The sequence below is a fragment of the Mustela erminea genome, chromosome 17 (assembly GCF_009829155.1).
Source record: "Mustela erminea isolate mMusErm1 chromosome 17, mMusErm1.Pri, whole genome shotgun sequence".
Taxonomy (NCBI): domain Eukaryota; kingdom Metazoa; phylum Chordata; class Mammalia; order Carnivora; family Mustelidae; genus Mustela; species Mustela erminea.
In genome coordinates, this window is record NC_045630.1 from 38,180,751 (window position 1) to 38,208,674 (window position 27,924).

The following is a 27,924-nucleotide window of genomic DNA, read 5'->3' on the forward strand; positions in this document are numbered from 1 at the left end:
ATTTAGTTTTTTTCACATGACCCTCTGTGAACTTTGGTATTTACCAAAGCTATTTCATTACAACAGCTTCCTGGCAGGGCCCTGAAATTCAAAAGTCATGCATGTCACCCCAAATGAAAGCAGGACTTGGAGCAACACCACTGCTGTTGGGCCATTTCTAAACATATGTGCTTGGGATAATCTGCCATGCTGCTTTTAATTAATGTCATTCTAATCTTCTGGATTTCTACTGCTGGGGTGCAAGGTAAGTTGAAAACATGAGAGCAGATCTGAATATTTAGTTCCTCTTTCATATGTTGGGTGTGTGTATGTGTGTGTGTATATGTGTGTGTGTAAATATGTTTTAAAATGAATAAATAGGGGCACCTGGGTGGCTCAGTGGGTTAAAGCCTCTGCCTTCGGCTTAGGTCATGATCCCAGGGTCCTGGGATGGAACCCTGTATCAGGTTCTCTGCTCGGCAGGGAGCCTGCTTCCTCCTCTCTCTCTGCCTGCCTCTCTGCCTGCTTGTGACCTCTGTCTGTCAAATAAATAAATAAAATCTTAAAAATAATAAAATGGATAAATAGGTAAGAACATTTTGAATAAAGTCTTATGATTTCTTTTTTTGTCTTATGATTTATTTTATCAAAATGTTTTCTAATATGAAATTAAGAGAAAATAGAATGAAATTATTTTCTCTGTCCTCTAAGTTCCCAAGTGTGAAAGCCACCAAATACAACATTTGGAGAGGAATTACAGGATGAAAAAGCTACATATAATGATGTCCAAAGGGTCCAGTACCAGTGTATTTCTCCATAAATTCTGCAATGCCACTGGCCAGGAAAAGGATCCCAAGAAAATCTGGAAATTTTTGCATTTTCATAGATTTGCTAATTTTAAGTATTATTAAACTAGGAACATCCTTTTTCAATCTAACTGTCATTTAACAAAGGGAAATCTCTTTTAGTAAAACTGTACAGTTTATTCTAATTTTTGTGACTAATAAACCAGTGAGATGTTAGTAAGTTTTTTGTTGTTGTTTGTTATTTGCTTTTTCTGAGCTCTTCAGTAAAGGTCAAAAGTGAAAAGAAATTGTCCATCCTTTGTTTATTAAAACTAGAAACCACATCGTACAATATTTTAAAAACTGTCTCATCTTATTTCATGTTGAGATAAAAATCATCATATCCAAATAATGGAAAACAAACCTCTAACAAGATCCAGGATGGCTGATTAGACCACGGGTAGAAGTGGAGTTTCAGTCCTGCCTTTTATTGTTTGATTTCCAGAAGGGGTGTATTTTGCTATTTTGTTGCTTGCTAATTTTTACATCTAATAGACATTCTTTGGGGGAAGTTTCTCTTTAATCCTAACATCAGAGAAAAATAGGAACAATACAAATGCTTTACTTTCAAGAGCTGCCCTCATAAAAGTTGTAAAACCTCCTTTCTATGGGCTTGAAACTCCTTTTGTGTGATACTACTTTTAGCATTGAGATAGACTCACAGGAGAGCAATTAGCAGATGGGGATAAAAGTCCAACAGGCCTTGCTTCGTCTCAATCAGAAATACCAAATTCTCTGGTTAGACTGGACGATCGTCTCACTGAAGAACTGTCTGGATGGGTGGATAGGTGTATTTGATTTTTTTTTTTTTTAATCTGTGTATCTGGTATAGATTGTTTTACACATCTGTTAGCAATGACATTAAGAGAGGATTTTGAAATGGGCAAAAAGCAGAGGAAAATAAGGATAAAAGATGAGAATGATAAATAGACTTTTTCCAACCCATGACCCAGAAAAAGATACTCAAACTTCACACTCATCTCCCGGAGAACTGTCAAGTGAAGATCCATCCAGAAGTTGTATAGATGTTAAATGACCTCCAAGTCTGTGTTGCACTAAGGCTTAGAGGCCTGTAAGCAACTGGCCCCAGAGCAAAAAACAGCATGTTATATAAAAACCCTGTTTGTTTGCCATGGTGAAATACTGATTGAGCACTGGATTAGGCTGTATCCTGCAGCAAGGAAGCTCAAAAAAAAAAAAGAAAAAAAGAAAAGAAAACTCTGTGCTCCACCATAGCTTTGAGTGTCGTTGGAGGAAAGCAAAATGTGTTAATAAGTAAACAGATTTCAAGACTATGTGTCCATGTATGTTTGTGTGGGGTGTGTGTGTGTGTGTGTGTGTGTGTGTGTGTGTCTGTGTAGAAGGGTATGGCTCTATTTCATAGGAAAGGTAGTCATGAGCTTTTATCAGAATGTAGAGATGGGAGTCATCATCTCTTCCTTTTGGAGGGGTGACTGGCTAAAGGAGGTCTGCCAAAAGAGGTTAAGGTTGAAAGCTAGCCCGTCGCTGTGCACACAATGAATATTTTTGCTCAATGTGGCAGAATGAGCATTGAAGGATAGGTAGAAGAGGGACGGTCGGAGAATGGAAGGGATATTTTTCTGGATAACAAAGTGAGGTAGAAATGGATGGAAATCAAACGCTGTAATTTGAGGGGAGGGCAAGGCTTATCTGGAAAAAAGATTTATGGGAGGTGTGACTCTCAATGTTATAAGGGTCTTTTTTTCCTGCACGTTCTCCAAAACTACCACGGGTCAAATTGTAAACAGATAAGTTAGCTCAGGTTTTGCAGGTTAAATGTCATGGGAATCACTTTTATGCCACATGCAAAGTCACCTCTAGACAAATGCAAGAGAGAATTTCCCAAGGTAATTGGTGAGCTGAATTTTTGGAAGTTGTTTTCTTTATTCACATAAGGAGAAAACAAAACTTCTTCATCCTCACGGCACCAGGAAAAACCAGACAGCACTGAGACTGAATCAGAACAGAGAAAGGAAAGGCCCCAGGGAGCCCACACGATGCTGTTCCTACCTGGCAGCACGTAGTGTGGACCCAAGCCTGCCGCTGCCTGCTCCCTTCTGCCGCTGCTCATAGATGGTTGTGTGGGATTTTCTTCTCAAAGTTACTGCGGAAAAGATTTTTATTCCACGTGACTCCAAACATAAATTTCATGTTCATTGACAATGGGCTTTTCAAATACTCTTGTACTCTTAATTCGAGATGGTTTTTTTGTTCTTGATGATGAGTACACTGGAAGGCATGTAGAGTAGAGGAAACTGAGCTGCATGGCAGAAAAAAAAATAAAAAAGGTGATTAAAATATGACTTAATGATTCACTGATGTGGGTTAATTCTTCAGTTTTGTTTCATTTTTCCCAGCCTCTTCCTACTGTAATTACCCAAAAATAGACCACGGAATTATATATGGTAGAGAGCGCTCAGAGGAACATTCCCTGGTTCCTGTTGGGGAAATTTATTATTATTCTTGTGAATATAATTTTGCATCTCCTTCACGATCCTTTTGGACTCGCATCATCTGCACGGAGGAAGGATGGTCACCAACACCCAGGTGTCTCGGTGAGTAAATATCTTGCACAGCAGATGTGGCTGAACCATTCGGTGGTTAGACGCGGCCGAGATGTCTCGGCAGACGGTCCCAGGGATCAGGATTAGCCAGTGAAGATGAGAAACGTAGTCCTTTCTTGAGAGACCTTTTCTGAAAAGCAAATGAAGAATAAATATGTGAAGTTTCTTGTGTTACCTAGAAGTGCTTTATGTATTTTAATTTTAAAAACTGAAGATTTATATATTTGACATTAATATGTATTTCCTAATATTTGTTTGGTATCAGGCCTGGGCATATTTTTTCCTTTAAAACAAATCTTTTTGCATTCTATTTTGAAACTTGCCATTCTTTTGAATATTGCAAAGATCGTGTGAGTGTAAATATTTTCACTTTCATATTTTCCATAAAACACGTCTTTTGTTCTTACAGTGATCTCTCTATTAATTCTTCAGTGAATGTGAAGAGCAGACTCAGGAGGGACTGGGTATATTAAGCAAAAAGCAGTGGGGGGAGGGCGCCTGGGGTGCTTAGTCTGTTAAGCACCTGATGCTTAAATTTGGCTCAGGTCATGATCTCAGGGTCATGAGACGCAGCCCCGTGCTGGGCTCTGTGCTCATGGAGGAGTCCACTGGTCCCTCTCCCTCTGCCCTCTCCTCCCACCCTCACCCCCTGCTCTGTCTCTCTCAAATAAATAAGTAAAATCTTAAAAAAAAAAAAAGAAAGATAAAAGAATAAAAACAATGGGAGGCAGAAAATACGTGCCAACAAAGGAGACAGTAATGGTCTTTCTTGTTCTGTAAGCAACATTTATGAGAAGTAAGAGAGAAATGGATATATTAAAATCTAATTTTGTACCTCGAGAAGTTTATAGAAACCAAATATTTTTTTGTAAAAACCATAAAACGGAATGAAATGTCAATTTACATTTCATACATGGAAGTAATGTATCTATAGTAGCATGATCAGAATTCTTTAGAAATTTTGTTTTCATACCTGATTTCAGTTTTGTTGTTGTTGTTTTTAAATCAGTTGTTGTTGTTGTTGTTGTTTTTAAATCAGTTCCATCTTGTACATTAAACAATCTTTGGTCCTTAGGGCAGTGTTTCTTTCCTTCTGTGGAAAATGGTCATTCTGCATCTTCAGGAAAAACACACCTGGAAGGTGACAGCGTACAAATTGTCTGTGATGTTGGCTACAGCCTTCCATATAATAGTGACACCATTTCATGTTTGCAAGATGGCTGGTCTTTTCCTCCCAAATGCAGTACCACCAGTAAGTAAAATGCTGCCCTGTCACATCCTGACATATGATGTGATTTAAAAAAATATATATCTGTTGTCAGGAGTTATGTGTAGGTTTCATTGCTGGCTTTTATGCTTATGCATTTGTTTTTCAGTTCCAGTTGAGTCTGATGGATATACAAAAATCATACTTTGCCTGTCTACACAAATCCAGTGCATGCAATACATAGAAATGTTAGATAATACAACGGTTTTGAAGGCAGTCCCTTTATGTTAAAGGAACACCCATTTATTGCTTACAGGAAAATTATCATGTTAGTTGGAAATAAACTTTACTTAAAACTGGAGTGTCAAACTGAAAAGTGACTTTTTAAGTGACCATAAGTCCAATCCTAGTTAAAATATCTTATGACCAAGACAGTTTTATACAGTTCTTTTATGGGTGCATGTTAAATGTACAGGCTTAATTCAGTAAGCACTCAGTTTCTTTGTTTAAAATATTTTGTACCTGTGAGTGTTATGTTTATTTGTCTGTGGCTTAGAATGTGGAAAACTACTCCTTAAGAAACTGTACAAGACGATGGCCTCTCCTAGACCTGTGTGAACACTTGGGATTCTTCATCTTTGCAACTCGCTGGCAATCATTCTTAAGGCAGTTCGTGGAGTTCCAGCCGAGGCTTGCAGAGTTTAGTACTCAACCAAAGACACAAGAACACTCTTAAGAAAACTTCTCTGGCTCTACCTCCTCCTAGTACCCTCTTTGTTACTCTGCCCTGTAAATTCTAGCCGTTCTAACCACCATGGTCTCCCATACTGTCATCTTCCTTGCTCTTCTCAGTTCAGGAAGAACCCTGGACCCTCTGTGGCTTCTCCCTGCCCCCCTCTACCCCCCAAATACAGTCTGGAAATTACTCTCCTAGTAAAAAGCTGAAACAGTCATAGACTGTTATTTGGGGTTTGGGTGTCCCCCCCCTTTTTTTTTTTTATCATCACAGACTTGCACTGGGCAATTTCCAGTTTTTTAGAGCTGTTTTGTACAGTCTTCTAACATTTTTTTCTGATAGAAATGTATGCTGATACCAGCTAATCTATCTTATCAGGAAATGAAGTCTTCTGATATGCTTTTTTTTTTTTAAAGATTTTATTTATTTATTTGACAGACAGATCACAAGTAGGCAGAGAGGCAGGCAGAGAGAGAGGAGGAAGCAGGCTCCCTGCTGAGCAGAGAGCCTGATGCGGGGCTCGATCCCAGGACCCTGGGATCATGACCTGAGCCGAAGGCAGAGGCTTTAACCCAATAAGCCACCCAGGTGCCCCATTTCTGATAAGCTTTTTAAAAGAATTTATTCCAGAACTCATTATTTAAATTTAAACTTCTAGAAAATAGAGTCTTTTTAAAGCAACTTGAATTAAAATACTCAGTTCCCAGTTGGGCCACAATCTCTTTCAATTACAAGGGGCTTACACATGACCAATACTTGCAGAAGAATAATAAAAGAAGACATTTAGTGACTTCCTACCTGAAATGTCCCGTGGTTGAACAGGTCTCGTAATTTTTAAGTCTTTAGTTATGCTATAACCATTTCATTGTCATCTTCATCTCGAGAATCATCTCTCTTCATTTTGTGGGATAATGGCAGTTGTCAGACCACCAATTGTATTGTAGCGACCTGACAACTCAGTTTGACCAGTGGTAACACACACAAGCTGGCTCCTGTGTATATTTTGTGAGACTCTATTAGCCCTTGAGAAATTCTGTGTATCCAAAGTTGGGTGTTGGTTGAAGAACACCACAGAAAGTCAATGACATTTCAGGGCAACTGGATTCTAGCACAGGTTCTGAGGAAAGTCACCTCTGTGACCATGAGTACATGATCACCCTTTTGAGCTAAGTTTACTGATCCACAACATGAGTATGTTAAACTTTCTAGGTAACAATGATTAAAATACAACCATTTTTCTTTAAATCCCTAAATTGTTTTCACCTGTGGTGGAAGCTCTTATTTTCTGCCAACTGTGTTAGATTTATGGACAAATATTTAGTGAGAAATGGCTTTTAACAAGAATTAGAGTATCAAGGGAAGAGATAAGGACTGGATAACAAAATGGCAGAGATTCCAAAAAATGAAAAAACAGGAGGAATACAGGAAAAGAATAGAGAAAAAATAAATATCTAGAACAAGAGTTCTAAATTTTTTCTGAAGCTTGCACACCTTTTGTTCCCCAAAATAAGCTGTGGGAATACTGATAAAATAATTAATCACTTCATTAAATCAATCATGATATACACATACATTTGAATTTTGTGGCAATGTTAATGACATTGTAAATCACGCATCTTAAAAAATGTATTGGATTTATTCTTAATGCTTAATGTCTTAAAAAGAAAACCATCCATACTGTTCATATTTAAGCAGCTTCAAGTCTTTAGGAAAGTAATATGCAAGTAAATTAAATTTTCAATTTTAGTAATTTTATCAGAGGATGTTACCACTGATTGGTCCTTTTAGGTGATTTTAAAATGTGTACTTAACCTTTAAAAATCTGATCTATTTAAGTAACGAAAGAATGTGATAAACTACAGCTAACCACAAAAACAATGCTGACATTCATCAATATGAAGATGAGGTTTAAAGATTCCATAAATTTTACAAAAGGCAAAATTATTCTGTGGTATTTACGGAAAAGAGAGGGTTAATGACTAAAGATGTCATGAGGAACTTCGAACATGTGAGTGACCATTCTGTTGTTTTAACTGGATAACAGTTACAGAGGTGTGTTTATTTTGTAAAAACTTACTGAACTTCTGATTTTTACACTCATCTATATGCATGTTCTGTTCAGCCAAGTTCATTACCACACATTATCAGGAGACCGTTCCTAGGATGTCTTCACATTTCTGCAGGGTCCAGGCTTTCTGAACAGAGTGTTAGCAAACTTGGCTAGAAAATGATGAAATAGAAAACACATCTTGGACATCAGAGCTAACCTATGCCTCCAGTGAAACTTGGAGCCGTCTTTCTGGAGCCTTTGCTTACATCTCAGAGAAGTAAAAACCTTCCTCTCTCTCTCCCCACAAACATGTCTCTGCTCCAGAGCAAAGCTTTCCTTCCCTTTCTCTCTTGCGGGGAGAATGGACCAAGGGGCCAGCTGCCCTGGAAACCTCCAAGGGCAGCTGGAGTCCAAGTCTCTTACTTCAGAGGTTCCTTTCCCATGGTGCAAAGCCACTGCCCGAGCACGAGCACCTCAGGCTGTCACGGCGTCTGATTACATGGACGCTGACAGATTAGAGACTAGAGCTCAGAGAGCTGGCAAAATGGCTCTTTGAGAGTCATCACTTATTTCGTCTCTGATCTAAAGAACTAATGTTTCCTGTAAGGAGGATACATTTCCATATGCGTGGACACACACACACACACACCAGGTACTTACTGTACACTACGAGAACATATAGGATACTATAGATGCTAGGTATATACATAGACGTATATGTTTATGTATATATGTATATATATTTATGTATATGTATATATTTACAGGTATACATAGACATATATATTTATGTAGTAGAATACTTAAGTATATCTAAAAATAGTTTCATTTATTTAGGAGTATCATTTATATATAAGGAAAATGTACATAAAATCAATTTTTGGTAAATTATTCATAATATTTTCTAAAAGATAATTTGTGCATTGGTACGTAATGATTAAAGGTTTTTGTCCACTTGTTGTGTGCTTGGGATAACATTAGAAATAAGACCCTGATTTTAAATATGCCTTCAAGTCTTAAGAGGTGTCAGTATTAGCACATGCCAGAAATAAAGGTAAGAGCATATGGTTTAACCTCAGTGATGAGTTGGACTATGAATGCCATGATGGATATAAAACAGACATGGGAGCACCCCGCGTCCATAGGATGGGGTGGCGATGGCTGGTCCCATGTTGCCCACAGGCTACGGTAAGTACTGTTTCTTCTAGGAAACGAAAGCAATTCTGAATGTATTTTTTTTTTTAGTAGACTCTACTGAAAGATGTTTCCTAATGAACAATCATCAAAATTTAAGGTGTCCCCAAACAGCTTTAAGAGACCAATGTTAAATAATGATTTAATAACAGATCTTTGAAAAGCTACTTAGTTCATCCAAAATAATGTTGTTTATATGCCACATGCATTGTAATATTTACAAACAAGGTGAACGCTGTTTTAAAGGTACCTTGAATGCATGCTGCCAAATAATTCAAAACTAAGCAAACTCACCAAAGTTATAGCTTGCTATGCCTGCTACAGCAACTTTAGATATTATGCTCCTGGATTTTCATCCTTTTCCTTGTCATTTGATTATAAATTCACAATTTATGGTCAGAGACTTGAGGCACCTGGATGGTTCAGTCAATAAAGCGTCTGCCTTCAGCTCAGGTCTTGATCTCAGGATCCTGGGATCGAGTCCCATGATGGGCTCCCTGTTCAGCAGGGTGTCTGCTTCTTCTTTTCCCTCTGTACGTGTGCTCTCTCTCTTTCTCAAATAAATAAAACTTAGAAAGAAATTTATAGTCAGAAACTTGTATCCCGTTTGTTTATTTTAGAGCAGTTTGGGATTTCATGGCACAACTGAGGGGGAGGGACAGAGATGTATCCCTTGGCCCATACATGCAATACAGTCTGTCCCAATATCAACTTGACCGACCAGCCATATTTGTACAATTGACGAACAGTTTGACACATCGTAATCACCCAAAGTCTATAGTTTACATTACAGTCCATTCTTGGTGTTGCACAGTCTTTGACATAAACGCTGCACAGATGCCTTCAAGTTATGCCAAATCATACCCTTCCTTAAATATGACTGTACATTTTCCCCCATATATATTAGTATTCTGCCGCTACTGTAACAAATTACCACAAACCTAATTGCTTAAAACAGTGCAAACTTATTATCTTATAGTTCTGGAGGTCAAAAGTCCTAAAATCAAGATGTTGAATTACAGTTCCTTCTGGAGGTCCTAGGAAAGAATCTGTCTCTGCCTTTTATAGCTTCTCAAAGCCCTTTGTGTTTCTCGACTCACCGCCCTCCCTTACACGGCTTCAACCTCTGCTTCTGTGGTCATATGTCCTACTTTGATCCTGATACCTCTGCTCCCTTTTGTAAGAACCCTTGTGATTATACTGGGTCCACTCCCATACAAATAATTTAAATTAATCTCTCCATCTCAAGGTCTTTAACTTAATTGGAACTACAAAGTCTGTTTTTCCAAGGAAGGTAACATATTTGCATGTTTCATGGATTAGGATATGGATATTTTGGGGAGGCCATTGTTCTATCTCTAATACCATGTAATAACCATACTTGAATAAATCAGTTGGAAAATCCTACATCAGCCAAGATTGATCCTTTTCTTCCTTTTTTTTTTTCAAGATCAATTATTTTTAATAGAGCTTTTGTTTTTTTTGCAGTTGGATTAGAAAGGGAATATAAATAACAAATAAAGAATTGTCATGCAAAATTACTGGAAAGAAATACAGAGATACAGGTGTGCAGCTCTTCCTAAAGCTGAGTGAGTTACATTTCAAGGGGATATGTAAAAACTGTTATTAAACTATTAAATTGTCAGTAACAATGCATAAAACTGACTAGTTTAAATAATATTTCTGAGATTTAGTTAGAAATATTTCATCATATTTTAGTGATATATGCTTGGTTTATTCAGAGTATTTGTCTCGCATGTCATTTATATTTTCTTTTTTTAAAATAGATTTTATTTATTTACTTGAGAGGGAGAAGGGGCAGAGAGAGAGGAAGAAGCAGACTTCTCACTGTGGAGGGGGGAGCCCGATGTGGGGTTCCATCCCAGGACCTGAGATCATGACCTGAACCGAAGGCAGATGCTTTATTGACTGAGCCACCAGGTGCCCCTGTCATTCATACTTTCACATGTGAATTTCAATATCGAATTTTATAAATGAACCACAAATAACAGATTAAATGAGAAAAATACACCTATATATTCATATAGGTATCCATTTTTACTTAAATCAGAAGGTATTCATACTGCATTGGTTTTTAGAAAAATATTAGAGAGGAGGTTGGGTATAATGGAAAGATTTCGAACACCCAGAAGGCAGCTTGGCCACGTGTTTCTGAAAAAGTCCACATACTAAATACAGTTCCCCTAGTAAAATTAGGAATTATTTGCTTTTTAATGTTCCCTCCTACTTAAAATGTACTAGACATAATTCTTATTTGGACCATTTCAGTTACTCACTTTTTAAACATACCTATTATTTAATTAAATATGTTGCATTTTAATTGTTATTACTTGAAAAACTGATTTTCACACGATCTGTGAAAACTGTTCATATGCTGTTTTATGGACAAATAAAAGTTATTAAACTTATATGGTTAAATAAATAAATAAAATAATTTCCTTGATAAGTGATTGCTCAGGACTTATTTATTACAATACCGAGGAGATTGTCATACAAAATTTTACCTTTCTGTTCAACCCTAATTTCTCTAAAGGGGCTTACACATATTTGTTGGGTGTACGTAATTAGAGGTTTTTTTTGTTTTTTTTTTTAAGGTGAGATTATACGTGCTCCTGTGTATGAAGCCCCCTGCTACTTAATAGCATATATTAAATTTAATATTACAATGATTATTTCACACATACTTATTTTTATTTCATTTTAGATATAGAATGCCTTCTTCCAGTTTTAAAACCAAATATAGATGTTTACCCAAAAAAAGCAATATACAATGCTGGAGATGTCTTGGAATTTTCCTGTGAAGGAGGACTTAGAAGAGTTGGACCAGATTCAATTCAATGCTATCACTTTGGATGGTCACCTAATTTTCCAACATGCAAAGGTCAACATTTATTTTAGAACTGATGAAACAACTTATATCAATTTATATTAATGTCTATGTATTATTTTATTGGTCTTTATATATATAATCTGACAAACTGTAAAAACATGGTAATGATATTTTAACTGAGAAGGAGAAGAGGTGCTGGGCCATCAATTAGTTATGTTTCCTTTAACAAGGGAGTAATTCTACCTCTGTTATGATATATGTAATGGAGTTTTACAGATCAAAATATAGGTGCCAGAATGGGGAAGTGTTAGGAATTTTTCCCCAAACTCAATAAAAAAATTATGCTTTAAAAAATATTGCATGGGCTTTTTTATATTTTATTAAGTAACCAAGAAGTAATCAAATAAAAATATGAATTATTCAGTATAAATCAATGATTTGTTACTTGCTTCAGATGACCTTACTTTTAAAAAATATTTGATAAAATTATTTTATATATACTTATAGATATTAATTAATAAAAACAATATGCAATAATATACTTTATATTTATTTATCTATATTTATATTATACCATATATTTGATAAGTACTTACTTCTATATGATACCCAGATTATCGAACTACTTTAAAATCCTTAGGGCACAATTAATATCCTGGTTATAATAACCTGTAAAATATTGGAGGTTGGGGCAATCAGTATATTTACATATAGAAAAAATATAGGATGGCATTAAAAATTATTGTTAATTTAAAGAAATACAATAAGGTGTTTCGTATATGCAGGTCAATACCCTATTTCTTAGATAGGTATTCTGAAAAATTTAGAAGTAAAATCTTATTATGTCTATCATTTACTTTAAATTATTTTGGGGTACCTGGGTGTCTCAGTTGGGGTAAGTGTCTGTCTTCCATTCAGGTCATGATCCCAGTGGGATCCAGCATAGTGTCAGGCTCCTCATTCAATGGCGAGTCTGTTTCTCCCTCTGCCCCTCCTCCTACTTGTGCCCCCCCCCTCATTTTGTGCACACGCTCTCTCTCTCAAATAAATAAGTAAAATCTTAAATAAATAAATAAATAACTTCGCAAAAAAGTAAGTAATTTGGGCAAAATGTAACATTCATATATATCTAGGTGATCAGTATATGTATCCATTTTTCTTTAATTTGTTCAGAATTGTTTATAATAAAAAGCCAACATTTGAGAAAAAAGAGTACTCGGGACACTATGTACACTGTAAAAAGAAAACCTGAAGAAAAAAAGGAACGTAGCATAAATGTAATTTAGTTCTAGGTCAACCAGAACAGTAATATTATATTTTGTCAGAGTCCTAAGATTCTTTAAGCATTACTTAAATAGTTTCTTTATGATAGGGCAAGTACAGTCATGCGGTCAACCTCCTCAGGTCCTGAATAGTAAAATAAAGGGGATAAGGAAAGACGTATATGAACACGGCGAGATGGTGGAATATGAATGCCCTCCCTACTTTCTACTGACGGGGCCTGCGAAAATACAGTGCGTCGATGGAGAATGGACAAATGTACCCACTTGCGTTGGTAAATAGATGCTAATATTTAAGCAGAATGGTTTAAACTTCGCACTTATATATAAATACGTACATAAAAATAATTAAAATATTTTATTTATTTCTTTAATTTTATTTTTTCAGTGTTCCAAGATTCATTGTTTATGCACCACACCCAGTGCTCCATGCAATACGTGCCCTCCTTAATACCCACCACCAGGCTCACCCAACCTGCCACCCTCCTCCCTTCCAAAACCCTCAGTTTGTTTCTCAGAGTCCACAGGCTCTCATGGTTTGTCTTCCCTTCCGATTTCCCCCAATTCATTTTCCTTTCCTTCTCCTGATGTCCTCCATGTTATTCCTTATGCTCCACAAGTAAGTGAAACCATATAATAACTGACTCTCTCTGATTGACTTGCTTCACTCAGCATAACATGGATTTAAATATTTTTAAAAGTAAGCATATCTTTTATTACATTCTCTTAGGACAAGTTAAAGCATGTGGCCCTGTACCTCACCTCGAGAATGGCTATGCCCAGTTCTCTATTCTTCCCTTCCAACATGGTGTTTCTGTGGAGCTGAATTGCAGAGATACATATACAATGATTGGAAATAATGTAATTACCTGTATTGATGGAACGTGGACTGAACTTCCTACGTGTGTTGGTGAGAATACATTTCCTACTTGTGTATTTGATTGTTTACAATTTTTAAAATCAATAGATATGTTTAGAACCGCACATGCCAATCCCATCGTCTATTAAATAATTAGGATATAAGACCCTAAATTCTTCACCCCTAATTACTTAAAAAACTGAATTATTAAAGATTTCCTTTGATCTCTGTACACTGTGCAAGACTATGGAGATGCGAAGGGCTCTGTGAACCAAGAGAGTGGGACTTCTACTTCAGAGTAACAGTGGATGCTGTTCTCCTATGTCCTATATCCAGCAATCCCAATATAGTCAAGTCTTTAATTTTAAGCTTTAAAGACTAGCAGATTCTTTGCTGCTATTCTTCAAGACTCTAAAGTAGAAAATTCAAAACCACTCTTTTCCGTCATATCTTAGATTTTTGGATTATCAGCTGGCTTCCCCACTCCTGGGGATGACAACTGTAGCTGTGGCAGATACCCGGTCACTGCCCACTCATGATGACCTGCAGGGAAGGAATATGTTGCATCCTCAAAAGCCTGGAATTAGTTATAAAAAGGTGTAAATTATATATGTTTGTGGCTAACAGCTTTTATATAAGGAGAACACAGATATCCAATCACTAGGATCACATAGTGTAAATTTATAAATAGGGATTATTGGAGAAAAACACATAAAGGGAGAGAGGTAGTAGAGCAGTCTATGTCTTGTTATCCCATCCTTTGACACCCTCAGGAAAGGTTCGGCAATGATCTATATATGTATGGACAATAGGGAAGAATTGTAACAATAAAATCTACTTAGACTAGCAAATGGCCCATTGCAAATTATTGTCTGACTGTTGTATCAGGGTGTTCTTCCTTTGAGGCTACTCTGACTTATTGAGTCAGAGTCTTAACTAAGCTTCTGAAATGTGGGAGTAATTGAACCTCAAGAGACGTCCAGATTTTCCTCTCTTAAGACTGTACTTCCCACAGACTTACTCATGCATCACCTCTTTTTATTATTGAAATGCTTTGACAACATTTATTTAACATAATTTAGTGGAAAACAATCACATGTGTATGTCTCTTTGTGCCTTTCAAAATTAGGCTGAATGACGTTTCATAAGGACTGTCCTCGAGTCAAGACCCTGGACCAGATTAACCCCTCTTGCTCTTCCATTTCCCAAAAGACTTCATCATGTTTTTCTGTCATTAAAAATGGAATACAGATTTTTGTTTCCTTTTCCCTTTTTCAGCATAGTCTGTGCAATGAAATTAAGACTAGCTTTGTGCGATATTGCTTGAAGTCATCCAACATAATTTAATTACGCCATTAATATGTCAGAAGTTTTATTGAAATAATTGCTAGTTTCTGCTCAATATTCTTATCATGTATGAATATTTTTCTTTTTTATAGAAACAGACCAACTTAAAGGGTGTAGCAGACCAAAATTTCATCCAGGAATACTGATAAGACCAAATCTGAGTCAATATAATCATAGTACCAGAATGTATTACAATTGTCTTCCGAGGTTCAAACGCATACGATCAATCTGCATCAATGGGAAATGGTATCCTGAACCAAACTGCATAGGTAAGGTTTGTTTTAAAAACTCTGTAGATGGGGCACCTGAGTGGCTCCGTGGGTTGGGCCTCTGCCTTTGGCTTGGGTCATGGTCTCAGGGTCCTGGGATTGAGCCCCACGTTGGGCTCTCTGCTCGGCGGGGAGCCTGCTTCCCCCTCTTTCTCTGCCAGCCTCTCTGCCTGCTTGTGCTCTCTCTCTCTCTGTGTCAAATAAATAAATAAATTCTTTAAAAAAATTTTGTTGACCTCATTACATCTTTATCAGAAAATTTCTCTTGTGATTAGTATGTTTTTATTTTTAATTTTTTTTAATTTTATTTATTTATTAGAGAGAGAGAGAGACAGAGTGCGTGTGAACAAGAAAGCACAAGCGGGGGGAGCAGGAGAGGGGGAGGAAGAAGCAGACTTCCCACTGAGCAGGGAAGCTGATGTGGGGCTTGATCTCAGGACCCTGAGATCATGACCTGAGCAGAAGGCAGAGGCTTAACCCCCTGTGTCACCCAGGTGCCCCAATTAGTATGTTTTTAAATTATTTATTGTGATGTGTAACTTTTAAAAAAGATTTTATTTATTTATTTGAGAGAGAGAGAGCACAAGTAGGAGGGAGAGAGAAGGAGAAGCAGACTCCCTGCCAAGCAGGGAGATTGATGCGGGGCTCTATCCCAGGACCCCGAGATCATGACCTGAACTGAAGACACACTCAAACTAATGAGCTACCCATATGCCCCATTATGTAATTTTTAAGTTGATGGTGAAGTTTGACACTCAGAACACTATTTTCAGACAAATATTATCATTTAAAAACCCTGGCCTGATGGAGTAAGCCCATTTTAACTCTAATACAATTTCTAGAAATCATAAAAGAAAAAAGAGAACTGTAAAAACAGAACAAAAACTCAGTCTTCAGTGACATTAGGAAGAAACTAAAACCCAAATGACATCGTGAAGGATAACTAACAAATACTATAAATTCTGGACCAAAAGTAGAAAATAGGGAAGAAAATTATCTGATTAAGAAATTATTGGGACGCCTGGGTGGCTCAGTTGGTTAAGCAGCTGCCTTCGGCTCAGGTCATGATCCCAGTGCTCTGGGATTGAGTCCCACATCGGGCTCCTTGCTCTGCAGGGAGCCTGCTTCTCCCTCTGACTGCCTGCCACTCTGTCTGCCTGTGCTCACTCTCACTCTCACTCTCTCTCTGACAAATAAATAAATAAAATCTTTAAAAAAAAAAAAAAAAAAAAAGAAATTATTTTCCTGGTGCGCCTGGGTGGCTCAGTGGGTTATAGCCTCTGCCTTCAGCTCAGGTCATGATCCCAGGGCCCTGGGATCAAGCCCCACATTGGGCTCTCTGCTCAGGAGGGAGCCTGCTTCCTCCCCTCTCTAACTGCCTCTCTGCCTACTTGTGATCTCTGTCTGTCAAATAAATGAAATCTTAAAAAAAAAAAAAAAAAAGAAATTATTTTCCTAAGACTAAATCTCACATTCCTCAAAGGTTTATTTTCAAATTATTTGAGAAACAGGACTATAAATTAGAAACATTTATAAAATGGGCACCATTTTAAATTAAAATAAACCAGATATAGAGCTTACAGAGAAATCACAATAAAATAGAGAAAATAGAGTAGACTTCAGACTTCTCACCAACAATATAAGAAGTAAGAATAAACACAGTAATATCTCCAAAGGGCTTAAAGGAAATAATTGGCAACCAATTGTTCTCTATACCAAAATTACTTATTATTACATATGATTATGATGATTACAAAATAAAGAAATTTTTAAACATAGAAAAGACCAAGAGAATTTACCACTCAAAATCATCCTTTGATAGGATGAAACAATCCCACCTTGTTTCATACAATGAAACAAGGTGGGATTGGGAGGGAGACAAACCGTAAGAGACTCTTAATCTCTCAGAACGAACTGAGGCTTGCGGGGGGCGGGGGGTAGGGAGAGGGTGGTTGGGTTATGGACACTGGGGAAGGTATGTTCTATGGTGAGTGCTGTGAAGTGTAAACCTGGAGATTCACAGACTTGTATCCCTGGGTCTAATAATACATTATATGTTAATTAAAAAAAAAAAGAGCGACCTTAAAAAAAAATCATCCTTTGAAAGAAGTCATATAAAATATATACCAATCAGCAAGATGAAGTATTAATTCTTAATTAATACTTAATTAATTAGAAATTATGAGTAAAACATAGAAAATGTTAAATTTAAGTAAACAATAATTTCAAGAAGGTAAGGTAGCTAATTTTTAAAAAATAAGTAAAATGTTTTTATTTTTATTAAATTTCTTTATTCAATATAATTTTATTCTTATATAAGGAAAAAATATTGTTCTGAGAATTTCAAGAATTATAAAGCCTTTTCCATGCCCATGGAATGTTTACTTAAATTAACCACTTACTGTGCATTAAATAATTCTTACAAGTTTCAAATACTAATACCTATTGATCACTTTCTATAACCACAGAGAAATAATATTTAAAATAATAACATTTATCTACTCCCCTACCCTTCATTTTGTGAAATAGTTCTCTTTCAAATGACTTGATAAATAGTAAAAACTACGTAATAATTGTAAGAACATGTGGTAAAACCTATGAAATGCAACCTAAAATTTGGAGTGACATTCATAGTCTTAAAAAAATAAGCTTGGAGATATCTATCTATCTATCTCCCTAAAAGCTAAGAAAAGTAAACTCCACATAGTAGGAGGCAAATAATAAAAGTCAAAGCAGTGTGAATGAAATAGAATATTTTACTTACAGCTGACCCATGAAATAATACTAATTTTGGAAAAGATTAATAAGCAGACCTTCTAATCAATTCTACTCTAGTCAAGAGGAATAGTGGGCAGGTCCAAATAGACATTTCTATAACCAAAAAGCAGACAAAAATACAAATATAGGAAAAATAATATAAGAATACAATTTTGAAGATAAAGAAATTAAAAACATAATTGAAAAGGAAAACACTATGAAAAGGGCATTTACAGATCTTGGGAGAATGCTGTTTCTGGAGATTACCCTTATCCAGGGATTTGCCTTGACAAAGGATGTTGCCTTGACAAAACTCTACCAGCCCTCAATTTGGAGTCCATTTCTCCATTAGAGTTATTTCACTCCCCACAGTTGACTTTTCTGGGAGAGCCCTTTTAAGGCAACCCACAGCTAGCTTTTTCTCATGGGTTCAATTCTAGCCACTAAGATTTGGAAATGGAGAGAATCACCAGTGCAGCTATGTCTTTTAGGCGTTTTATCAGACAGACCACTTCAGTTAATCTTAAATTTTAACTGGGTCAGAGACTATTCCCTGTACCATTAATTCCATGGAAAAAGCAGATGTTTAGAAGCTTCCTGTTTTTACTTGGCTTAAGTTGAATGGGAGATCCCCCTTCTCTCTCCCGTGATGTAACATGCAGACAGCACTTTTTAAAGAAACCTTCACTACTGGCTCCTTAAAACTCATTTCTTTTGCTTCTCAAGAATGTCTGTAATACTATTTTAAAGATGACAAAGTATATTTTATAATCTCTTGCCATGTGTTATAAAAGTTTCTATCATCTCACTTTTTAATTTTATATTTTATTTTATCTTGTTTTATTTTTTGGTGGGGGGGAGAGCACAGCTGGCATAGAGTAGGGGGAGGGGCAGAGGAGAGAGAGAATCCCATGCAGACTCTGTGCTGAGCACGGAGCCTGACCCGGGGCTCCATTTCAGGATGCTGATCAGGATAACAACCTGAGGTGTAATCAAGAGTCAGCCACCCAACTGACTGAGCTGCCTGGGTGCCTCTATTATCTTACTTTACATCTTGGTATAATTGAATTTGGAAGACCAGGCAAAGGAAATAAGAGTATTCTTTTAATGCTCTGTGTTGTATATGCAAACATATATGGGTCTCAAAACATCATAGTCCATGAAAAAAGCAAGTTGCCTTACAATATGCTATAACATAGCCCTTATAAATGCTAAAAAAATAAATTCACAGACACTAATAATATATTAAATATAGATTCATATGTATGTGTTGAGAGTAGAAAATAAAAACTGGAAATTAAACACATTTGGTAGGGTAGAAGGAAAAATGATGAAATAAGCAGGGTTACAAAAGTAACTTTACTACATCTGTAGAATTTAGTTTCTTTTATTAAGAAAAGGAAGAAGATAATGTTACTTATACTCTGAAAATGAGAAAAAATCAAGATAAACTATAAAATTATAGTTGCACCAAAAAGTCTGTCAGAGAGCTAAGAAACTAATTAGTGAAATTCCAGACATTTCTCTCCAAGGAAAAAAGAAAGTCACGTTGCTGCCTTCATCCTTCCTGGAATGGTGAGAGGGTGAGAAACCTACCAGAAACATAAACATAAATCAAATAGTAGATTTTTTAAAGAATATTATAAGTGGAATGAAGGCTAGCATGACTTAAAATTTCTGAGATCAGAAACAAACAAACAAACAAACATGTGTCAGTCTTTTCCAAGTATCCTGATAACATCTGATGTGAAGGCAAGAAAATCGAAATAAAGCATCCAGAAAGTCTGTCTCTCCCCAGTCTTAATGCTGAGATAACTTCAGATTGCTCACCTGTATTCCCCTTGAGTTCTCTTTCCAAACAACATTTCTTGGTCAGTTTTTCATCTTGGCAAAATCTACACAAAAAAGTCTTGGGAGAAAGAGAATGTGATTATTGTTTTATTGCTACTTAAAAATCCCAGAATTTTTTGTGCAATTTTTTTTTTTTTCACTTGCTGACAGGTCCTTTCTCCTTTTGAGTCTACTCATACCTTTTTTTTTTTAATTTTTTATAAACATATATTTTTATCCCCAGGGGTACAGGTCTGTGAATCACCATCTACTCGTACCTTTATCTCCATTTGGGGAGAAAAGGTATTTTCTGCCAAATGACAAAAAAATATGCTGCCACTCTCATTCCCTATGACGCTTTATGTTTGTCTGAGAGAGCTACTCAAGTGACTTTGGGAAAAACATATTTGCCTATGTGGAGAAGCAGCAGCTTTTAAAATTATACCTCAGTGGCCTTTCATTCATTAACCTTATTATCATATCTTTTACATTAATAAATATTCTTCATGGTTGATTTAACATTAGAGCCTAAATATGTTTTATATTAGATAAGGCAGTATGTAATGTTCCATTATGTACTGTACATAATGTTCCATTGCCCGTTGCCAGATTACTGATAGTTTTTAATACTAAAAACACTATATAAAATTTATAGAACACATTAGCAGTGGTATTTAGAATCCCCCAATTACACAATATGAGTTAGATAAAAATAAAAAAAAATTTGATTTATTGTATCAACTTGATTTTCTTTTTTTTAAATTTATTTTTTATTTAATTTCGGCATAACAGTATTCATTATTTTTTCACCACACACAGTGCTCCATGCAATCCGTGCCCTCTATAATACCCACCACCTGGTACCCCGACCCCCCCCCCCTCCCCGCCAATTCAAACCCCTCAGATTGTTTTTATTTTAGAGTCCATAGTCTACATAGTAAAGCCCCATCCATCTGCTGAATGTGCCTGGTCTTCTTTTCATGTGCTTCCCATAGCTTGTCCTCTAGCCTGTGAATCAGACTTTATTAACTGAAAATTTACAATAACAGTAATACCAGGCTAATCTTTTTTTTAAAAAAAATTTACACATTTGTTTTAGAGAGAGAGCACAAGCGGGAGGGGCAGAGGGAAATGGAGAGAAGATCCCAAGCCAACTCTGTGTTGAGTTTGGAGCCTGATGTGGGGCTTGATCTCAGGACCCTGAGATCATGACCTAAATCAAAATCGAAGTGCCTTCACTCACCCTGTAAGGGCTTATTCAGCCAGAGCAGCCCCACCCCAGTTGAACTGCCATTTTGTTGTAAAACTTAAATTGACCTTGCCCTCCCCTCCCCCAGGGGAACTTATTTAAAAGCAAGTCTGGGAAACCAGTCCCACGTAACAAAGTCCAAATACAAGGGTGGATCAGGCCAGGTGGAGGTATTCAATCAGTCGGGCGCATACTGTCTCCTACCAAGGAGAATGGGCCCCAGCCTTTGGGCACCTCTTGGGCACCAATTCTTAACTAGGTGATAGGCTGATTCAAATGTCTACTAGGGTAAATTGTAATTCAATTGGTCACCTAGCAACACTGTGGAGTTTCCTGTGTGTGTTACAATCTCATCGGCCACCTGTGTGTGGCGAGGCCCAACCACATGGCCTTTGCTCTATAAAAGTTAGTTTGGAAAGCAGGGAAGGGTCATCCTCTCTATAAGGGGTGGCCCCGACCGGTCTCTTTGATGGTCGGTCTGATTCTTGATGCTTGGTATGAAATAAAGCTTTGCTTGACCTTCGCTTTGTATCAGTCTCGCTCCTTTAATCAGGGACCCATTATTGGGGTACCCAATTTTGGGGGGACCCAACAACCCCAAGGTCAGGCTAAAATGTCAGGCTAATCTTCATTTTCTTTTGAAGGGTGAGTTATTAAGCCAAAACAGTTCATGAAAGACCAGCCTTATTAAAGGTTGACTGGAATAATGATGCCACTGGAATTAAATTCTTTTATGTCACATATTTCTCAAACCAACAAATAAATAGGGCAAGTCATACAGAACATAGGCATGAGTTGTCCCACCTCCCAGACACCCCTCTAGTTTTTCACAGAAATAATTTTTGCTTAGAGGATTTGCAGCATATAATTCTAGTGTGTACGTCTTCCCTTGAAAAAAATAAACAACAACTAATGAAAATTCAGGTTTCAGAGACTATGTGTGTATTTTGGCTGAATTTAGATCTTAGATTCTATTTTAAGATAATTTTTGAAATTTTTACTCTATTGTCATATTTTTAAATGTAACTAAACAAAAGATACTAGCTCATTCTTCTATCTTGGTTTTAAAAGAAAACAGTATAGTGGGAATTCCCAAACAGTATAGTGGGAATTTAAAACTATCTAACAACTTATTTTTAATTATTTTGAAGGGAATTGCCACTAGACAGCAACACCTATTCTGGAAAAAAGAAAATGAGCTGAAGGAGAACACTTTATCAGCCTAGGTCAGGAGGTGGGATGTGGCTCAGATAATGAAATTTTAGCGTCCAAATTGACCATTTAAAAATTTTTCCCTTAGAATAAACTAAACCATCAAAATGAAGTTCATTCCTACTCAAACAGAGGTGTTCTAATTACATCAATTGCCAGTCATTGTCATGTTTAGAACAAAAGGCAAATCATGAAAATCTTTCATTGAGGTCAAGGGTTAGGTTATTAGGGGAAGTCTTCATTGGTTTTATCACTACTATTACCATTTTAATTTTTTGGTTTTAACTTGTTTGAATCACACATACATAACTTTTAAATCATATGAGTTAGCTAGAAAAAATGTAAAAGGGTTAATTTGAAAATTATATAAGAGTACTGATGGAATAATGAATAGGAAATAGAAGGGAATACCAGAGAAATTTTAATCCAGTGGTTATAGCACAAAAGTGCTTTACAAACCATAAACTATGTTAAGATAAAGTATATTTGGGGCACCTGGGTGGCTGAGTGGGTTAAGCCTTTGCCTTCAGATTAGGTCATGATCTCAAGGTCCTGGGATGGAGCCCCACATCCGGCTCTCTGCTCAGTGGGGAGCCAGCTTCCCCTCTCTCTGCTTTTCTGCCTACTTGTGATCTCTGTCTGTCAAATAAATAAATAAATAAATAAATCTTTTAAAAAAGATAAAGTATATTTGTTACTATAGCATCATATGTATACACACACACACACCCCGAGGGAGTTACTAGTTATTGGATGTTCCACTATACTGAAATATTATCTTGTTGAGATGTTTTTCCTTAGCTTTTGTTAGTGAAATAATTAAATTCCAAACTTTTTTAGGAAAATGGAGAGAATTCTGCCCACCTCCACCTCAGATACCTAATGCTCAGAAAATGCTAACCACAGTGAATTATCGGAATAAAGCAAAAGTAGCCATTCTCTGCAAAGAAAATTATCTACTTCATGGACCAAGAGAAATTGTGTGTATAGATGGACAATGGCAGTCCTTACCACAATGTATTGGTTAGTAGTTCATTTCTAATGCTACTTAAAAAGTGTTTACTAATCTCCTTTGTTTTATCTAAAGAACAGGAAAAAGAACTTGTGATTTACTTATTGCACTTATTATTCTAAAGCATTAAATTGTCATCTAGTTATCCAGTTCTGTGACTTTCCAAAACTGTTCCTCTATGAAGTACTTGTAACAGTGGCCACAGAAGAAACAAGTTTGAGATCTCTACTGGATACCCACTTCTATTAAGTATATTTACTTGACAGGTGTATAATGGACAATACAGAAATGGTCAGGGCTAAGATGTAAATTTGGCAACCGTAAGTATATAGAATATCTAAAGCTATAGGACTGGATGGGACCACATAGAGAATTCAAATGACTAAATAAGAGAGACGGTCAAAGGGACAGCCTTGTGACTCTCCATTATTAGAGATCTGGGAAATGAGAAGCAGCCAGATAGAGTTGTGGAAGAGAAACTAGGGAAGGCTGATAAAATGATTCTAGGACACAATTACATTGTGTGTGTGTATGTGTGTGTGTGTGTGTGTGTGTGTGTGTATGTGTGTGTGTGTGTGTAGGGGATTCCCCTACATCCAACAAGCAAGTCTTGGACACCTGTTGGGTGTCCTTACAATTCACCTAAGTTCTGACACTGTCTTATCCACCCAGAGACAGCTTCAGATATGACAGGTTAAAAAATGCCCTCTTAGAAGACTACTTCTTGTACACCCACTTCAGAGGCCAGTTCCATGTCTAGGCTGCCATCTGTGTCTTTGACTGACTGGCTATACATCAGAGGTTCCCACAACCCCTCTCCACGAGTTTGATTAATTTGCTAAAGCGACTCACAGAACTCAGAGAAATGTTTTACTTACTAGATTACGGGTTTATTATAAAAAGACGTAACTCAGGAACAGCCAGATGGAAGAGATGTATAAGGCAAGGTATGGGGAAAAAGCAAGAACTTCCATGCTCTCTCCAGCCCACACTTTCCCCCAACACCTCCACAAGATCACCACCCCAGAAACATCAGAACCATGTCCTTTTGGAGTTTTATGGAGGTTTCATTACATAGGCAGATTGATTAAAACTTTAGCCATTAGTGATTGATTCAAACCTCCAGTCCCTCCAGAAAGTTCCACCTTCTAATCACATGGTTAGTTCTCCTCACAACCACCCTATCCTCGGGTTACCTTTGAGTTTTCCAAAATTCATCTCATTGACATAACAAAAGACACATGTACTGCTCTCATCACTTGGGCAATCCCGAGGGCTTTAGGACTTCTGGGCCAGCAATGGGGAGAAAAACCAAATATTTATCATAAATCACATTACCAGAGCTGGTGTCCTAGAAGCAATGCCAAGGACATATTGCAAAATATCATTCAACAAGACAGTGAACATGTCAGAGACTACCTAGAATGAGACAAGTTGACTGATGGTTGAACAATGAATTTAGCTACCTAAAGTAATTGATAACTTTGCTTAGTTACTTCAGTAGGGGGGAATACTTATTTGCAGTGTGTTCAGGAGAGGATGTGAGGTGATTAAGTCAGACCAGGGAGGCTAGGAAACAAGTAGTTTTGCTCTCATGGGCATAGGGAAATGAGGCAGTAACTAGATGGGGTTGGGGGGGTAGGTATGGATAAAAGGAAATTTTACCTTACTCAGTGTGACATTTTCAGCATGTTTGTATATTGGTGAATGATTTGGCAGGTAAGGAGAAATTGATAATACAGACAAAAGGGGACAATTCATGGAGTAGGGTCTTTGCTGAATTTAAAGGGGAAGGAATCTAATGCTCACATGAAAGAGTTAGTCTAAGAAAAATGCATAACTAGTAACTCAGTGAAACAAGAAGTAGAAGAAATTTGGGATAAGAGTATTTATTTGGCCATTTTTTATCTATATCTTTGGTGATGTATGGGAAGAGAAATCAGTACAATGGAATGTATCCCCACCATTCCTTTTTTTCTTTTTTTTTAAGATTTATTTATTTATTTGAGAGAGAGAGAGAAAGAGAGAGAGCAGAGGAAGGTGCAGAGGGAGAGGGAGAGAGAATCTCCAGCAGACTCCTCACGGAGCATGGGGCCCAGTGTGGGGCTCAATCTCACAACCCTGAAATCATGACCTGAGCAGAAATCAAGAGTCAGGTTAACCAATTGAACCACCCAATTGCTCCCATTCCCTAGCCATTCTTTTTAAAAAAGATTTTATTTATTTACTTGAAAGAGAGAGAAATGAGAGAGAGCACGAGAGTGGGGTGAGGGGCAGAAGGAGAAGCAGACTCCCCGCTGAGCACGGAGCCTGATGTGGGACTCGATCCCTGGACTCTGGCATCATGACCTGGGCTGAAGGCAGACACCTGACTGACTCAGCCACCCAGGCGCCCTATCCCAGCTACCCTTAAAATGAAATTCAAACATTTATTTACAGAGAAAGATGCTGTGTTATTATTTGGAATCAGAAAACAAATGGAAAATAGTATGTCAATAATTCATTTCAGTAGAACAATGAGTTTATGATCATGTACTGATCATAAAATATTTGCATAAAATAACAGTAGTCCCAGAGAATAGAAGTGGAAAGGGAGTTTTTTATTTTTACCTTTCCTGTTTAAATAAATTTTTTATGAAGATGATGGACAGTAGACCAGATAAGATTTACTTATCTGTTCCTTTTGCTTTAAATAAAAACTATTTTTAATACTTACAGTTGCATGTCCTTATAATACATATATATTTAATACTTCAGTATATTTTACTTTAGGGTAAAAAGAACCACTATAATAGTTTTGGCTATCAGGTTGTATTATCAAAATTATATAATCAGATACTTGAGCTCTCAGACATCATATAAGACATTGAAGATAGAATATAAGGAGATTTATTTGTACTATTTTAAACTACATGTTGGTTTTCTCTCAACCCATAAATGTTATTTACTTTCCAGAGGCCACACTATATTGCGGTCCCCCTCCACTTGTTAGCAATGGAGACATCACCTCATTCCCATTATCAGTATATCCTCCAGGATCAACAGTCCAGTACCGTTGTCAGTCTTTCTATGAGCTTCGGGGCTCCATAGATGTAGCATGCAGAAATGGACAGTGGTCAGAACCACCAAAATGCCTAGGTGAGTTCTTCATGTTCTCCTGGAATCTGATATTTGTTATTCATAGTAAACTTTTCATGGACTAATTTCATAGGATGACTTCTACTTCAATTGAATTGAGCTGAAAACCTGCCTGACATTGATCAAGCCATTTGGCAAGTATTTGGAGGAGTTAGGATTTGGACACAGCAATCTGGTCCCAAATTTCATGTATTTAAGCCTGATGCTTTGGTGGCTTCTCATTTCATGTCTACAGAAAAGTAAGGGAGGAAAAAAAGTCAGCCTCTCCTTAACAGTACAAGGACTGGTCTGTCATATGTCATCAACAAAATACTTGGTAATGTATCTTACAATCTCCTGGGCTTGGGCAAATCTAGGGAAGTTCCTTATGGTTGCCACTGCCTCGGATGGCTCCTCCCATTTGACCTTGGACTTACTTCACCAACTCTGAACAAGTCCCATATCAGAGATGATGGGCTATGGAGAACACGCTGCTAGTAGGGACAGGGTGTACTATTTACTCAGGGGGATGCTACCTCTAAGAACGCTGAATTTAAAAAAGTAGTAGACTCTGATCATGGGGGAAAGTAACACTTCTCTTTTACAGAAATCAAGGTTTCATAAAAGTCACGAACCATCAATAATTAGTTTGTGGAGAAAGAATGCTAAACAAGTAATATAATAGCTCATTGATAGTTACCTTCAAGAATATACTAAGTGAATACTTAAAGAGATGACTGGTTTTTATATATATTGTTGTCTTCTTCAGCCAACTTTCTGTACTGTAGATGGAAATAAACTTATTTTTACTAGTAAGATGTTAATATATTCATGTGCTCACACTGTGCACATTTTGGAAACAATGTAAAAGAGAATCCTGAGTTGGGAAAGGAGGGTGAATGAATAACATTGACCCTAATAGAACATTTTAATTTAATCCTATTGGTATGTGGCATTTAGGTATATAATGCATAAGAATTAAGAGCACAAGGTCTGAAGTCAAACTGCCAGTTTCCATATTCTGACTCAAAACACTCACTCAATTGCATGACCTTGGAAAAATTATTCAACCTTTCTGAACCCCTTTCTCCTCTTATGTAGCCCAGGGAAATGATATGTGGTATTTAGAGAAAATGCATACAAAATACTGAGAACAGTATCTGGCAAACTCAATAAACAGTAGTTTTAATATTCATTCATAATTTTATTTAATTCTTGGAAAGGAAAAGTTATATTATTAATAATTTATTTTTATTATTTCTTCTTTCAGATGCCTGTATAATTTCTGAAGTTAACATGAACAAAAATAATATACAGTTAAGATGGAAAGACATCAAAAAACTTTATGTGAAAACAGGGGATTTTGTTGAATTTGACTGTAAATGGCCGTATAAAGCAAAGACATCAAAGGAATCTTTTCAGATTGTCTGTCAGGAAGGGAAATTTGAATACCCCATGTGTGAATGAATCCAGCGTAGTTCCGTTGAATATAATTTTTAAAAAGTAGTTGTACATGGGGCGCTTGGGTGACTCAGTGGGTTAAAC

At 36.8% G+C, this 27,924-nt stretch overlaps 1 protein-coding gene across 1 annotated transcript; it reads left to right on the forward strand.

The window, feature by feature from the left end:
- Positions 1 to 66: 66 nt before the first annotated feature.
- CFHR5 (complement factor H related 5) lies at positions 67 to 27,924 on the forward strand. The gene is made up of 10 exons (XM_032318596.1): positions 67 to 244; positions 3,203 to 3,400; positions 4,485 to 4,661; positions 11,322 to 11,498; positions 12,820 to 13,002; positions 13,458 to 13,637; positions 15,026 to 15,202; positions 23,091 to 23,273; positions 26,218 to 26,400; positions 27,650 to 27,924. The coding sequence occupies exons 1-10, from the start codon at positions 187 to 189 to the stop codon at positions 27,844 to 27,846; spliced, it is 1,713 nt and encodes a 570-aa protein (XP_032174487.1). The 5' UTR covers positions 67 to 186; the 3' UTR covers positions 27,847 to 27,924.